Source organism: Mastigoproctus giganteus, chromosome 2 (assembly GCF_048544385.1).
Source record: "Mastigoproctus giganteus isolate SK-2022 chromosome 2, ASM4854438v1, whole genome shotgun sequence".
Lineage (NCBI taxonomy): Eukaryota > Metazoa > Arthropoda > Arachnida > Uropygi > Thelyphonidae > Mastigoproctus > Mastigoproctus giganteus.
Genome location: NC_143576.1, coordinates 17,626,302 through 17,644,403, shown reverse-complemented (window position 1 = coordinate 17,644,403; position 18,102 = coordinate 17,626,302). Strand labels below are relative to the sequence as shown.

Genomic DNA, 18,102 nt, shown 5'->3' with positions numbered 1-18,102 from the left:
ACCAGGCTGAGAAAAATTCTACCCCTTGAGCCTTGCTCAATCAATCCAGGGTCGAATTGATCGACAAGGTCCTCACATCATATACGCTCTCCCATTGTGTATGGAAAGAATTGCAGACACTTTCAAATTCAACCCTAAGTCGCGGCTTTTTTTCAACACTGACCTGTACTTGTTAAGTAATTCCGTCGGTCTCCTACTCTTAATATCATTAGTGCCAACATGTACAACAATATCACCTTTTGTGCCCTTAACTGCTCTACAACGTCATCAACCTTTGCTCCTGGCAGACATACCCTGGTCCTGTTCCACCTATCTTTTTGCACAATGTTCCCTGTTTCCCTGACAATAGTCACCGACAACTACTAGTTCCTGTGAGACCAGCATATTCTGACTTGGGAGTTGCCGCTGTGTTGCGTGATGTTCAAGTGCAAGCTCTGGTGTTGATGTGGGCAGCTGAGAGCTTGATAGGCCCCCTCAATTTAGAGGGCATCCACCCTGTCCCTCAAGCTCTCATATAGGCCCATAACAACCCTGGGTTGTCGCCTGATTTCCTCATGCTCCTTACATTGTGCACACACAGACATTCCCCTTGGCAATATCATGTCCCATCCCTGATCGCTCCACAATCATCAAACAAGCAGCACATTTTAAAAGGCTGTGATTCAGAGGACAACTGCCCCCCTCAGTTCTCCCCCTGAGCCAGAGCACTCCCATTAGCTTGAGCCTTTTGCTTTGTTGCTCTGGTCTGAGTCATGATTTCGATTCAATTTCAAATAAAATTTCAATACAAAATTATAAATATATATTTTTTTCAGTATTGAGTATAATCTCTGAGTTTCGTTATATAACTTCCGTATCTCCTATCAAGTTAGATGTATTAATTAATAATGTTACGTTTGTAAAATCTAAGTCACCATATGTATTTAGTTAAAAAAAGTACAATTTAATTGACAATGAAGTTTAACAAGATTAATAAATTTTATTGATTAATTGACAATACTATACTATACTAAGCTAACAGATCTAATACCATGCTACATGTTTCGCTATCTAGTTTTACTTTAAACCTTACGCTATCTAGTTTGGGATACGAGTTGTATCATATAACAATGGCGGAAAATTACAAACTGCAAATCTACGGACACTAAGTATTAATTAACTTTAAAAATTTGCGCTATCTAAATTCAAAATAAACCAAGGAGCTTGACCAGGTAAAACAGCTAAATATAAATAAAAACGTAGCGTTCGCTGGAGCTACAAAAATTTGTAAAACACGTGGATTGGATACCTTTATTGATACCAAACTTCCTTTTTAAGCTTTGTAAGCTTCCTTCCTTGCATTATTTTCCAATACTAGTACTACTTACTAAAAACAGTCTTTATAGAAAACAATATTTCTACTTTGCAATATGGTTAACACATCTACGGCAATTTTTAACCAAAATAAGCAGAAATTTGCAAATTTAAAAAAAAAAATTCCAATTTTAATGCAGTTTATTATTATATTTTTTTTTGCAAAATGAAAAAAGATGGAGAAAACAAAGTTTTTGCAAAAAAAAAAAAAAAAAACTGTCACCAACTATATTACAACAGTGAAGGAATCAAATCAAAGCAAAAGGACTTGTATCACTTCATAAGAGATATGATCATAGAATATCACATAAAGAAGATGTCCAATGGAAGACAGAATGTAATGCAACCATTCATCCCAAACCAGCTAAACTATAATTAATAAAATAATGCAAAACAAAACTTCAGGCATGGGTTATTATGGTGACACACAGCTGATTAAACCAAAACTCTTTCCCAGAAATGCATATCACCTATAGCAGAGAATAGAAACTATTCTATTTTCTGCTATATAGAATAGAGAATAGAAACAGATGCACATCACATCCTGCCACTACACAGCCAGGATGTGATGTGGAGCAATCACTGCACACAGCCCAATCTTTTTATTCCAGATTGTTCAACTTGTTTCTCACTGTACTACATCAAGAATGACATTTGGCTGTAGCAGTATGATAATATGAGGCCGCTTAATGTGGTCTTTATCAGTGAAACCATAAATGTAGCTATTTATTGTGAAATTCTGAATAACTGCTCCTTACCCGCATTGTGCCAATATTTTGGAGAGAGGTTACATTTGTATGTATGAAAATGCTCCATATGACAAATCAGTCAGTACAATAGATAGGTTTGATGAGAATTGTGAATCTCTCCTTTCAAGATCAGAGCTCATATCTGAATCTAAATGAACATTTTGGGTATTTCAGTTTCACATAAAAACGTTAGCAATTTTTGTTATGCAGAAACTGACAGATCCAAACCCCCCCCCCACCTAGAAGGTTCCTAGTGTTATTAAATTCCATAGTGACATACTCAAAATTAAAAACTTCTTTTTCCTAACCAGCTGTTTTTCTATTTTTCATTTAGTGTTTCAATACAAGTTGGAGGTCACACTATTATATTTTGTTTAGTTATAACCGGCTGTTATAAATAACTTCATCCTAAAAATGATATCATCTGAATGTAGAGAAATATTGAAATGCAATAGTTATTTCTTCAATGTACTATAAGAATTAAGATATTTCTCCCTCTTATAAAAAAAGGGGGGGGGGACTAGGCAGTTTTCTTTCATGTATGCATATGTGCAGATGAAGGGAAAGCATAATTTTAAAAAGCTCCATGTAAATAGAAATTATTTCAGTTGGAACCATTTCAAGTTTGATTCCTAAACAGAGAGGCCCATTCTAAAAATTTTTCAGCAGCTGCATATTAATACATTTTGCAGTACTGCTAGCAAAATGTGCACTGCACATTTAACTCTGTAACAACCCTTACACTAACCAGCAGTTCTAAACAACTTTATCCTAAAAATTATATCATCTGAATGTAGAGAAATAAATACATAAATAGTTTAAATATGTTTGACTTTAATGTACAAAAACTGATTACACAATGCATATATGTAAAATCTGCTCACATCTTTAATTTTAACTGTACTGTAGAGCCTCAATCTTAAAGAAAGTATTGTGTTGATCAAGATGAAAGCCACAAATTAAACTCATTTGTGAGATTTATTTAATTTCAAATGAGGTGCATGGATAACATGAAGCTCTTTTAAAACGAAATTTTTAAGAAAAGAAAACTGACTAAAGTTCTATTATCAACCTGAAATTCCATATCAGTAATGTTTTTAGACATATTTCCTCTCAAGCTGGAGTATTTTTTAGTAGCATCAATTCCATAAATTTCAATTTATTGAAATTCAGCCCAATTTGTAGGTATTTACAAGACATATTTCATTCTTAAATAATTTCATTTTTTTAATCTTGAATACTGTGAGTGGTTAAATTTTGCAAGTACTTAAAAGGAACCAATTTTAATTCAATGCATAATTTTCATATTTCAATCATCTGGTGTGCCTAACTCATGACTTCTATTATGAAATTTTTGGAATATTCAATTTTCAATATTTGCTTATTGATTGATCAAGTTTGCTTTGTGTAACGGGGAAGTAGGTTTCATTTAACTCAAAATATATTGCAATAAATTTCAGTGGCTTTTTTTTTTCTGTAAGTAAAACTGACTTCAACTACTTCAAGAAATTTAAATTTGATCAATCACGTGTAAAATTTACCCAGAAGGTTTTGAAGGTGTTAATAACATATTTTATAATACAACTTCTAAAGAATAAAATACTCAAAATTACAAATTCAAACTACTGATGAAGATTACATTGTGTCCTTGAGCTAATTCAATGGATATTGTCCAGTGTAGTAGAGGTTGTAAAACTAAAATTTTAGTTCCAAATTAAAACTAGAAATATTTTCTCCTGTGTGAAAATATTTAAAAGTTAAAAATTTTCTCCTGAAAATTTTAACTTTCAGCCACAAGGATGATATGCAAGACAGACCAGTGGGTACACTCAAATTCTGCAAAAAGGAAGAGAAGTGTATGCCTAGTAGTCATCCTTAATTTATTAGAATCAACTCTTGGTGACTTGATCACAAAAGTAATTTTTCGAGCACTAGAAATGCAACTTCATAATGTCGAACTAGAAATGACTTTGCACAAAACTATCTTTGAAAAAACTACCGGATAAGCCATTATGTTCAAACTTTCAGAAAACAGACATTTATGCATCTTGATTTGACACCACGAAAAACCCTGGAAGCCAAGATAACCGATCACACTAAGATATCCTGCAGGGTGAGGGTCAACATCATATTAGGCTTTCACTGCACTTGTGAAAAAATTTATAAGAAATAATATATATATAAAATGTAACCAAATACTTACCTGGATTAAGGCCACCAATAGCACTCCCTGTTCCAAGAGTTCCTAATCCACTTCCAGCTGGAGTAGCAAAACCCAAACCACTTCCTAAGCCAACATTCTGACCTGCAAATTTTTCATTAAATTACAAATTAAAAGGCTAATTTATTTAGCATCAGTAATGGCATATGATGCAACAAAGCAAACTTATACAGAATCAGCAAAAAAAAAAAAAAGAAAAAAACACCCCTTCCCATTTCATTTACCCATTCACTCCAAAATCTTGTCCAGTTCTTCCTTCAAACTATTTAAGCTATCAACTTCCACAACAGATGGAAGTTTGTTCCAGCAATCAACCACTCACTGGCTAAACTCACTCACTTTGATGAAAAAAAGCCGTGAATTAGGGTTGAAATTGAAAGTGTCTGCAATTCTGCCCAGACACGATAGGAGGGAGTATATGATGAGAGCCCTGTCAATCAATTCGGCCCTGGAAAGATTGTGCAGGGCTCAAGGGGTAGAATTTTTTTCAGCCTGGTCTGTACTTGTTAACAGGAGAGACTGCTTCTACAGGGATGGGATACACTTAAATAGAAAGAGTGCAAGAATGTTTGCTGATGCTATCGAGGCAGTGTTAGGTGGGTCGGAAAACTGCTAGATTGGGGGATACAAGGACTAATAGATTAACAGTAGCCACTGGCAGAGGTGAAAGTGATTCTTGCACTGCTTCTATTGGAATGAGCCGCAGCCTGGAAAATAAGATGCAGGATATTTCAGAGACTGCTGGGAATCATTGGGGTACAAGTAAACACATGGGTTGTGTTAGGGTAGCTAAGAAAAAGAACAGGTGCATGTATACTTGCATGTACACCAATGCTAGGAGTTTAGTAAATAAATTTGATGAATTTGAGGTATTGCTCAAAACATCAAAGACAGATATTGTGGGGATTTCAGAGACGTGGTGTCACACAGATATAAGGAATGCAGAACTGGAATTTGGGGAGTACAATGTCTACAGAAAGGATAGACAGGATAGGAAGGGAGGAGGGATTATGCTATTAGTTAAAAAACACAAAATCCAAGGAAGTGTAGCCAGTCGACATCGCTGGACAGTGCAGTGTCGAGTCAGTTTGGTGTGACATAAGCATTGGGAGATCAAAATTGAGAGTAGGAGTGTGCTATAGGCCTAATGACTGACGAGTATAATAAGAAACTGTTCGGAGAAATAGAGTGGGCCAGTAAATCAGAGAGTCTTATAATGGGAGATTTTAATTTCCCACATATTGACTGGAATTTGGGGGCTGGTCACTCACACAGTAGCAAGGCTTTTGTGGATTTACTGGATGATTGTTTTCTACATCAGCATGTTCGGGAGGCAACTAGAGGGAGTAATACTCTTGATTTGATTATCAGTAGTGATTCTTCATGCATTAAGAATCTGCAGATAAATGAACCACTAGGTGGCAGTGATCACAGTGTTCTGAAGTGGGAGTTACTCAAAGAGGTAACTACCATTAGGGGTAAAGGGAAGGGGTATTGCTTTCGTAAAGGCGACTACAATGGACTGAGACAGTATTTAAATTCTATACAGTGGATCAACTGATGATATTGCCAACAGCAAATTCAAAATAGGAAGCATTCAAAGAACTTATCTTGGAAGCTACTAGGCTTTACATACCAACTAAGAAATATTGTTCAAGGTAAATGGATGTCAGATGAACTAATGAGGCATATGGCAGAGAAGAAAAATGCATGGGATACATACAAATTAACACGTGACACAGATGCCTATGATAGATACAAGTTGATCTGTAACCAAGTTACAAAGGAGGTTAGACAGGCGAAGGCAGATTACGAGAAATCTTTGGCAAAGGATGCAAAGAAAAACAGCAAAGAGTTCTTTACTTATGTAAACTCTAGAAGGAAGGGGATGAATCAGATTGGTCCACTTGATATCGATGGTTCAACTGTTGATGACCCTGCTCAGGTAGCTAACAAACTAAATGAATATTTTGCATTGACATTCACACATGAGGAGTTATTCAGCGAGGGGAATGCCAGAGGTGTATTCAACTCTAGCAGTAAGCTAGAGAATCTTGTAATAACTGAGAGCAAAGTGGAGGAGAAATTGTTGAAGATAAACACAAGAAAGGCACCTGGGGTGGATGGGATCTATCCAGTTATATTAAAGGAGGCAGCAAAGGAAGTAAGCAAACCCTTAGCCAGAATTATGAGAGCTTCCTTGGACTCAGGGGAGGTACCCATGGACTGGAGATGTGCAAATGTGACCCCCAATTCACAAAGGAGGATCAAAGGCTGACACAAGTAATTATAGACCTGTGAGTTTAACTTCTGTTCCCGGAAAATTAATGGAGGCACTGGTTAAAGAAGCACTGCAGGATCATCTAGACAAGACTTCAGTTATAGCTAGGACACAGCATGGTTTTGTTAAGGGGAAGTCTTGCCTGACCAATTTGATTGGATACTATGATGCAGTCACAAAAGAACTGGATGCAGGGAATAACTTTGATATTATATACTTGGATCTTAGAAAGGCTTTTGATACTGTTGCACATGGAAGACTGCTGCACAAATTGGAGCAGTGTGGCATTGGAGGCAAATTGCTGCTATGGATAAATGGGTGGTTGAGGGGGAGAAGACAGAGAGTGGTAATCAATGGACACTGCTCATCGTGGACTAATGTTATTAGTGGAGTCCCTCAGGGTTCAGTATTGGGTCCTTTATTGTTTTCTGTATTTATAAATGATATCGATGATGGTATATCAGGCTTAATGTCCAAGTTTGCAGACGATACGAAGGTTGGCAGGGTTGTCAAGGACACTACTGACACTATGCTGCTGCAACAGGATTTGGAAAGGTTGAGCAGATGGGCTTCGAGGTGGCAAATGAAGTTTAACATTGACAAATGTAAAGTACTACATATGGGAAACAGCAACCCCAGAGCAACGTATCAACTCTGTGGTACTACACTGACAGTGGTAGAGAATGAAAGGGACCTGGGGGTGGTTGTGCAGGCAGATATGAAGTTCTCTGAGCAGTGCAGACGGGCTGCAAGAGTAGCTCATGGTGTATTGTCAATGATATATAGGAATTTTTCTAGCAGGGATAAGGAGGTGATTATTCCCTTGTATAAGGCAATGGTCAGGCCACACCTAGAGTACTGTATACAGGCCTGGAGGCCTCATTTCAAGAAGGATGTAGAGCTGCTGGAACGAGTACAGAGAAGGGCAACAAGATTGGTGAATGGGACAAAGGGGTGCTCTTACGAAGAAAGGCTTAAGTTTTGCGAATTACAGTGTCTGGAAACTAGGCACCAGCGAGGTGATCTGATAGAGGTGTACAAACCCTTGAATGGTTTGAGCATGCTCAATGCTGATGGGATTCTTCCTCTTGCTCAGAATAATCACCTGAGAGGGCATAAATTCAAATTGAGGAAAGACAGATGTAGGATAGATGTGCGGAAATTTGCCTTTAGCCAGCGGGTGGTTGGTAGGTGGAACAGACTTCCATCCCTTGTCGTGGAAGTTGATAGCCTAAATAAGTTTAAGGCTCAGCTGGACAGGTATTTCGAACGAACAGAGGGGTGAAGTGGAAGTGGTTATTTTTTATTTATTTATGTTACTTTTTTTTTTTGGCTGATGCTTTCTTGCATCAAATGCCTCTACTAATGCTAATGGCAAATTCTGCACGTCTATTCTGCAACAGTCTTTCTTCAATTTGAATTTGTGCTCCCTCATTTTTCCTCTGAGCAAGAGGAACAATCCCATCAGCATTGAGCTTGCTCAAACTATTCAAAGTCTTATACACTTCAATCACATCACGTTGCAGGTGCCTAGTCTCCAGATGCTGCAAGTTGCAGAACTTAAGCCTTTCTTGGTAAGGCACCTGTATGTTCTCCTCACCAATCCTGTTGCCTTTCTATGTACTCATTCCATCTCTACATTCCTTCCTAAAATTAGGCCTCCTGACCTGTATGCAGTATTTAAGCTGTGACCTGACCATTGCCTTATACAAAGGGATAACACCTCCTTATCCCTGCTAGCAACACTCCTGTATATCATTAATCTGCTCTTTCAGGAAAGTTAAAACTTTATATCTGACTGCACAATTACCCCCAAGCTATTCTATTCTCTACTACCCTGAGTCTCTACTACCTTTGCATTTTTCAATGTTAAACTTCAGTTGCCACCTCTCAGGACATCTGCCTTTTTCTAGATCCTGTTGCAGCATCTGCAAACTTGGGCATTTAGCCTGATATACCTTCATCAGTATCATTGATAAATACAGAAAACAAAAATTGTCCCAACACTGAAACTTGACATATGTTGACAAAACCTGTTAGAACATGTTAAACACAAAACTCCCAATCAACTTCTTCCCTATTTGGGACTTGGCACAAATAAAGTTCCCATATGCTCTGAATTGCATCTCGGGTAATAACTCTTCTTATTAATAATGTTCGCGTTCCTCTTCTCACAAAGCTAACTGAAGACGAATATTGGCAGTTGCTCATGCACAACTATTGGCTTTTTATTAATAATTAATCTATTCAAGGTTATCCCCATCTTTATGATTTTAATTGACAACCGTGTAATGGAATGTACATTCCCTTCTTATGCGCATATTTGAATGGGTTTAAATTAATTTCATGTTTAATTTTTTAAATTTAAATTGAACTACAACTTCAGTAATGATTTAGTATGAGTAAGTCTCTTACTCTTATTAAATATGTGTCTTCTATAACTCATCACATCGAAGTGGATTCAACAAGAGGTGAGTGCTGAAAATAAAGTGGTGCTACTTTAATATACTTAGTCATTATAATACAGCACATAAGGAGTCCTTAAACTTACAGGTAGTTTAACATTGACATATTAAAGCTACTGCACATGGGTAGCAGTAATCCCAGAGTAACTTATCAACTGTGTGGTACTACACTCAGGGCAGTGGGCGGGCAATTATTTTGAAAAGGATAACTTGTAAGATATAACAAAATTTGTTTCATTATGTTTATTTTACCCTTTCGGGAGTGAGTTCAATTAACACGTGTTAGTCCTGGGGCTGTGAGTTTTCCACCAGTGAGGCTGTTTCAGTGGATTGTGTTTCTTCATGGAGTTTTGAAAATTTTTAAAAATATTTATAAACTTCATTTAAAATATTTTTAAATATTAATTTGTCATTATTTTGAATTAGATGCTGAAATCTGAATAGAATTACCATATTTCCCCATGTATAAGATGCACCTTAATTTTGGGGCCTGAAATTTGAAAAAAAAAATGTATTACATAAAGTTATTAAACTCAAGTTTTATTCATCATAAAATTCATACAGCTCATCACTGTCAAAACTCCCATCCATTAGCTTGTCCTCAACTGTGTCTGACGACGAATCACTGTCTTCATATATTGCCTCGTCCTCAGTTCCATCTATGGCATTTGAAATGCCACACTTCTTAAATGACTTGACAACGATCTCAATCTTGATATTATCCCAGGATCTTTTCACCCAGGTACAAACTTCTCCTATAGTTGGTTTCTTCACTCTTCCTGCTGGTGTCAAATTGTCCCTAGAAGACTTCATCCATTGGTTCCATTCGTCTCTCATGGCAGCTTTGAAGGGTTTGTTAATGCTGACATCAAGTGGTTGGAGCTGGGATGTCAAGCCTCCAGGTATGACGGCAAGTTTTGTTTTTTGCTCAGCAGCAATCTTCTTTGTATTTTTTGTTGTGTGCCCTGAACTGATCAAGTACCGATAGGGCAGGTTTGCATAAGAGCCCACCTGGTCTCCTGCTCCAAACTTTGTCAAACCAGATCTTCATCCCATCCTGATCCATCCAACCCTTGTCATGAACATGGACAATCATTCCTCGAGGAATGTCTTCTTTTGGCATTGTTTTGCATTTGAAAATCAGCATAGGAGGCAGCTTGGTTCCGTCAGCACAACAAGCTAGAAAAACTGTATAATGGCTCTTTTCATGTCCACTTGTCTTCACAGTTACAGTTTTCACCCCCTTTTTATCAATATTATCTTCTGTTACTTGGAACATCAAATTATAGGGGGACTTCGTCCATATTTGCAATCTGCCCCAACTCAACCTGATGTGTCTTCCTACATTGAATGACAAAACAATGAAATTCAAGGACCTTCTGCTCACAGCTTTCAGGCAGATTTTGGGCAAGTCTGGTGCATGTACGCATGCTTAGTCCATTCCGTTTCATGAACCTGAAGCACCAATTATGCCCTCCTTTGAAATCAGTAACTTCTTTTTCATCAGCAATTCTTCTTGCCTCATGAACCATCTTTGTGGACACAGGAATTCTAATTGCCCTCTGCTCCTCAATCAATATCTTCAATTCCCTCTCTAAATCAGGCCATTTTGCTGACTTGCCTCTAATGGCCTTCTTCTGCCGTGGCATTTTCAGTAGGGTTTCTTCTTCCCGTAGCCAGTCTCGGATTGTTTTCTCAGTTGGCGGAGGACCAAACTTACATTCAGCAGCACGACTTCCATTCACTTTTGCAAACTGGATCACTTTTAACTTGAATTCAGCACTGTACGAAAATCTTTTCTGAGCCATTTCTGGGCAGAACGTAGCAAAACGTAACCTCATGTACTGGTAACAAATGTGAAACAATGAGCGCAAAGACCACAAGTGCGAAAAAGCGGGAAATGCAAGTAAAAAAATCTACAACCACTGTATAAGACGTCCCCAGTTTTTAGACCCCAAATTTTTCGAAAAAAGGTGTGTCTTATACATGGGGAAATACGGTAATATCATAAATAAAATCAGAATTAAAAAAAAAAAAAAAAAGAAAATAAAACTCATCACTGATGCAGTAATATCTTCTATCTATTTATGCAAAACTTGATTCAATTTCATAATTTCTTTTTTAAAGGTCAAAATGGTGCAAACAATGGCTGATGGGCAATATCTTCTACTCCTTTAAAATTTAAAAAATTATTTTCATACTGTGTCTGCAATTACTTGACAAATACAGATAACAGATACAGCACTTACTGAATAATTTCAATGCAATTTGCCATTAATAGACATTATTTAAAATGAACTTCCCATTTCACCTATCCATTCACTCTAAATGTTTGTCCAATTCTGCCCTGAACGTATTTAAGTTTCTTAAAACTATCAACCACCCACTGGCTAAAAGCAAATTTCTGCACTTTTATTCAACAACTGTCTTTCCTCAGTTTGAATTTATACTCCCCTCAGGAGAGTAATCTGAGCAAGAGGAAGAATCCCATTAGCATTGAGCTTGCACAATCCACCCAAGGCCTTATACACCTCAATTAGATCACCTTTCAGGTGCCTAGTCTCCAGAATCGGCAATTTGCAGAATTTAAGCCTTTCCTGGCTTAATACCAACTCTTTTTCACTCACCAATCTCGTTGTCCTTCTCTGTACTCTTTCCAGCAGCTCTACATCTTTCCTAAAATGAGGCCTCCAGACCTCTATATAGTATTCAAGGTGTGGCCTGACAATTGGCTTATACAAGGGGACTATCACCCCCTTATCCCTGCTAGCAAAATTCCTGTATATCATTGACAAGACACCATGCAGCCTATCTGCAATGCTCAGAAAACTTCATATATGATTGCAAAATTACCCCATGTCCTTTTCATTCTCCACCACTGTCAGTGTAGTACTATACAGTTGATATATTAATCTTGGGCTAATGCTACCCATATACAGTTGATATGTTGGTACTATACAATTGGTACAATACAGTTGATATGTTAATCTTGGGTTAATGCTACACATATGCAGTACTTTACATTTGTCAATGTTAAACTTCAGTTGCCACCTCTCAGTCATCTGCTCAACCTTTCCAGATCCTGTTGCAGTAGCATACTATCATTAACAACACTGCCAACCTTCAAATCTTCTGCAAACTTAGACATTTACCCTGATATACCTTCATCAATATCATTAATAAATACAGAAAACAACAATGGACCCAACAATAAACCATGGGGAACTCCACTAATAACATTAGTCCACAAAGAGCAGTGTCCATTGATTACCACTCTGTCTTCTCCCACTTAACCATCCCTTTATCCATTGTAGCAACTTACCCTTAATGCCATACCTCTCCAATTTGTACAGTAGTCTTCCATGTGCAACAATATCAAAAGCTTTCCTAAGATCTAAGTATATGATATCAAAATTATTTTTTGCATCCAGTTCTTTTGTAAACCACATCATAGTATCCAATCAAAATTTTTCAGACAAGACTTCCCCTTAACAAACCCATGCTGTGTCTGAACTATAACTGCAGTCTTGTTTAGACGATCCTGCATCACTTCCTTAACCAGGACCATTATTTTTCCTGGAACAGAAGTTAGACTAACGACTAACAGGTCTCTAATTATCCATGTCATCCTTTGTGAATTGGGGACACATTTCCAGTCTACGGGGACAAATTAATTTGTTAAATTAAAGAGATATTAACAGAACAAAATTAATTTTTGCATTTAATCCAGATAGTCAAGGCTAGAAGAGTTTTTCAACTTCGTTGTAACTGTTTTATTGCAGCTAATTTATCAGTACAGCTAATGATGGCTATTCGATTTTATGGCAGCATATGATCTCACATGTGTGAATAAGTCTTCATACGTTAACTGAGAATTCTAGCTAGCCCTTACTTTGATATAATGTTCCTGTCAATTACAACCTTTATAATGCTTATTGCTGTATTGAAATAAAAAAATAATGGTCAAATTCCCCTTTCAAATTCCCAATTGCAACATGAACAAAACAAATTATTTACATTCATATGATTTAAAAACATATAAAAGCCAAAACCTAAACTAGTTTTAGCTCTTATATGCAGCAAAACAGCAAAGTGTTCTTTTCTTATGTAAACTCTAGAAGGAAGAGAATGAATCAGATTGGTCCACTTGATATCAATGGTTCAAATGTTGAGGACCCTGCTCAGGTAGCTTAAAAACTGAATGAGTATTTTGCATCTGCATTCACAAATGAGGAGTTATTCAGTAGGGGGAATGCCAGAAGTTTATCAAATTTTGGCAGGGAGCTAAATGATTTTGCTCTGAGAGCAAAGTGGAGGAGAAATTGTTGAAGTTAAACATAAGGAAGGCACCTGGGGTGGATGGGATCTATCCAGTTATATTAAAGGAGGAAGCAAAGGAAGTAAGCAAACCCTTAGCCATAATTATGAGGGCTTCCTTGGACTCATAGGGAGGTCCCCATGGACTGGAGTTGTGCAAATGTGACCCCAATTCACAAATGGGAATCAAAGGGTGACACTAGTAATTACAGACCTGTTAGTTTAACTTCTGTTCTGGGAAAATTAATGGAGTCTGGTTAAAGAGACGATATAGGATCATCTAGACAAGACTGCAGTTATAGTTCAGACACAGCATGGGTTTGTTAAGGGGAAGTCTTGTCTAAAAAATTCTGATTGAATACTATGATGTGGTCACAAAGGAACTGGATGCAAAAAATAATTTTGATATCATATACTTAGATTTCAAGAAGGCTTTTGATACTGTTGCACATGGAAAACTATTGTACAAGTTGGAGCAGTATGGCATTAAGGGCAAGTTGTTGCTATGGATAAATGGACGATTGAATGGGAGAAAACAGAGCAGTAATCAATGGACAATGCTCTTCATGGGCTAATGTTATTAGTGGTGTCCCCAAGAGGGGACATGTTGGGCCCATTGTTTTCTACATTTATCAATGATATTGATGAAGGTATATCAGGCTTAATGTCCAAGTGTGCAGGCAATGTGAAGCTTGGCAGGGTTTTAACGACACTAATGACATTATGCTACTGTAACAGAATCTAGAAAAGTTGAGCCAATGGGCTGAGAGGTGGCAACTGAAGTTTAACCTTGACAAATGTATAGTACTGCATATGGGTAGCAGTAACCCCAGAGTAACATATCAACTGTGCGGTACTACACTCAGGGTGGTGGAGAATGAAAAAGCCCTGGGGGTAATTGTGCAGTTAGATATGAAGTTTTCTGAGCAGTGCAGACAGTCTACAAGTAGCTTACAGTGCGTTGTTAATGACATACAGGAATTTTTCTAGCAGGGTTAAGGTGGTGATTATCTCCTCGTATAAATTAATGGTCTTGAATCTACATACAGGTGGAGGGCTCATTTTAGCAAGGATGTAGAGCTGTTGGAACAAGTATGGAGAAGGACAACAAGATTGGTGAGAGGAACAAAGGGTTGCTCTTACAAGGAAAAGCTTAAGTTCTGCAAATTGCAGTCTGGAGACTAGGCCCCTGCAAGGTTATCTGATTGAAGTGTATAAGGCCTTAAATGGTTTGATCAAGCTCAATGCTAATGAGATTCTTTCTCTTGCACAGATTAGTCACCTGAGGGGACATAAATTCAAATTGAGGAAAGACAGTTGTAGAATAGAAGTGCAGAAATTTGCCTTTACGTAGCTCAGTATATTGATTGCTGGAAGAAACTTCTATCTGTTGTAGAAGTTGACAGCTTAAATAAATTCAAGGCAGAACTAGTCAAATATCTGGAGTTAATATATAGGTGAAATGGGAAGGGTTTTTTTTAGGCTGATGCTATATAAGCTTGCTTTCTTGCATCATATGCTTCTACTAATGATAATGGTAATGTAGCGTTCCGCAGAAAGCAACCCTTACGTTAATCAGAGAGTGGCTGTATTTATTTTTATGGGCTACTACTTAAAACGTTTCAGCCCCGTCCCCATTCCCAGCCTGAAGATGAATTCCCAGAGTGGACCTAATATGGAACTGAAAAAAGCTTAGTAATGAAGAGTACTGAATAGAAGGCTCAGTATATTTTCAATTCAATAAGCTAAATTTATTCATGTGAGTGTAGTGTTTCCTTAAATTAAAAAGTAATTATAACATCAATTATTTATAACCAATTATAAGAAAGTATACTTACAAATGCAGCACAACTGTTTTACAGAATAATAATTTTTTTTTTAAAAATAACACAATTTAACTCCTTTTCAAAAGGAGCATGTTACTTAGTGTAATTTAACTGAAAATGTTTTCCATTAATTTAAAGGTAATGATCAGAAAGATGCAGTGACTTGAGATAAACATATACATATATAAATATTTAGAAGACTAAATGCACAATATGTTATGGGTTCAAATTAACTATATAATATTGGTGTAAACACACCATAGTTTACCCACAAGTAGTGTAAAGGCATCGTTTGATTTTATCTCATATTGTAGCTACCTTCAACAACGAGATACCAGGTATTGCACTACTTCAAATAAACAATGCTTCTCTAATAGAGGAGACTACTGTTATTTTTTCTCAGTGGGCACCACCACCCAGATGGCACTGTTTTGGAGCTTGTTGGCTCACTCATCAGTGGGTGGGCAGGTACCCTGGTAATGCAAACATGCTATCGTGGTTGTGAAGTTAATTCCACAATATGAGAAGTAATAATAATATTTAGAAGACTAAATGCACAAGGCATAATATGTTATGAGGTGAAATTAACTATATAATATTGGTGTAAATACACTATAGTTCACACATAAGTTTAACTACATAAGTAGTGTAAAGGCATCATTTCAGATAAAATCAAATTAGTTAGTTAGTTATTTGGTTTTTAGGAGCATTAGCAATTAAGGCCATATTGCTCCAGGATATGCAGTGGTCATTCCCCTGACCTTTCTGCATCCTCCATATTTGGTGGTGACGGGCTCGAACCCGCTCTGACCAAGAAGCGTGTGCTACGCACTGCTGCTCCTTCCCACCTGGCTATGGAGGTGCCATATATATATATATATATATATATATATATATATATAAAATCAAATGATGATGGGCATTAAAATGGTCATATCATTGGGCTGTCAGGAGTTAGGTAGTCAACATTGTAAACTGACATTCTGTAGCTTATGATACGTGAACAGTTAGACACTATTGGCAAAAATAGGTACAGGAAAGTACCCTGACACAATGTCAAGGCTCTGGTGGCATAAAAAGAACATCAGACTGGAAGATCAACAGATCTGCTGACTTAAGAAACATGTGTCACAATCCCCCATAATTCCAATACAGTAACACCATCTCTGTTTGTGTCCACATTGGAGAGCACGATTAGAGGACAGTGAGAGGGTGGGCTGCATTCTCACCATCTGATGCCTCGTCTGCCTCTGGCACTATCCCATTTTCAAGTCTTCAGTCGTAGGGAGAGAGCTGTTTAAGAACAAGAATGGTATCATGTGGTCTTTAGTGACAAATCACATTTCTGTTTGGGATCCAGTGATAGCCATATGCACACATCTGTAAACAGACAGAGAGTAATCTAGCCTATATTAGGGAGAGTGGCATACCCAAAACCCAGAATCATGACACAGGAAGCCAGAAGTGTGCCATTAATAATGGCACACTGACAGTTAAGACATCTTGTTGAAACCATAACAAGACCATGCTTCTGCTCTGTCTATGCCATTCCTAAATATCCTAAATGCTATTTTTCAGTGGGATACCCACACTACTCATGCCCAATAATGTTCACATATAAGCACTACTTATACGTAGTTTCGTACTACTGTCTATAAACAGATAATGAGTAATTTAGCATATTCTTTCCTCTACTTTACAAACAAAAGCAGAGCAGCCTTTAAATACTTAAAGGATTTAAAAATATATTTAAAAGATTAAATAAAATTGTACAGTTAATATAACAAAATAAAATAAAAATAAAATATTTTTTCTATTTTAAAGATGCTCTTCCTCTGCTTGAATATATGTTCTAGCACTACAATTTTTTTTTTATATATTCCAGTTTCAAATAAACTGCCTGGTTGATATGCTAAAAAACGTAGCTTCAAGACTACCTTTTTAAATTCAGATTCCTTTCCTGCCAAGTGCTTTTTAGGCAATGCAAACAGATGGAAGTTGCGAGGTGACAAACTGGTCAATAAGGAAGACCAGGAAGGATGTCTCACCCCAGTTCAACCAAATTAGCCATGTGGACAGGCACTGTTGTGAAAGGAAGAAAGGAAAAAAAAAAAAAAATGCACACCCCTCTTGATGGCAGACCTGGTCACTTTTTCCACACAGTTGGATTCGCAGGGGTTTTTACAGAATTCTCATTTCACCTCATTTGAGGTAGTTGAAGAAGAGCCAACGTATTTCAAAAATAGGAATGGTTTTCTTAAACGGAACTCTGAATGTTTGCTAAAGGAAAAATCTTGTTTAACTAACGTGTTAAGCTATTATGAATTTCAATTGTAAAATAGATTTAAGAAATAACCAATATTGTTTATTTGTACTTTAGTAAAGCATTTGACCACATGACACTAATATATAAGCTGACCATATCGGAATTCCAGTTAAAGTCCTGAGATGGATAACATCTCAAGGATCTTACCAGATTACACCATACAGAGGTTACTCTTCAGAATGGTAGAGGTGGAGTCTTGCAGGATCTGGCACTTGGACTACTACTGCATCTGATTTTCTTAAATGACATTAAGGAAGGAATGGGCAGAATTATGTCAAAATCTGCAGATATGTGAAGATTCAGAATGTGGTTAATGATGACCATTAGGCAGTATTCCTTTAAAATGGCTGAGACCTGCTTCTTTGGGGATGATGAGATGTGCTCACTACATTTTAGTGTTGCAAGAACAACACTAAAATCTTAACTATAATAAAATATTATACTTATGAAATACCAACACCAAAATAACCCATACTTTGCTGGAGCTGAATTAAAAACAGTAGAGAAAGAAAGGGATCCGAGGGTCACAATCATCATTAGCCATTTTCAATCCACTGCAGGAGG

The 18,102-nt window shown here is 37.1% G+C and overlaps 1 protein-coding gene across 1 annotated transcript in view; it reads right to left on the bottom strand.

Moving 5' to 3' along the window:
• The window catches only part of Nup54 (nuclear pore complex protein Nup54), a 180,668-nt gene that overhangs the window by 104,462 nt on the left and 58,104 nt on the right, over positions 1-18,102 (bottom strand). Inside the window, exon 4 of the mRNA XM_090390364.1 lies at positions 4,306-4,407. Coding sequence (XP_090246490.1) covers positions 4,306-4,407 — 102 coding nt within the window. The remainder of the gene's footprint in view (positions 1-4,305; positions 4,408-18,102) is intronic.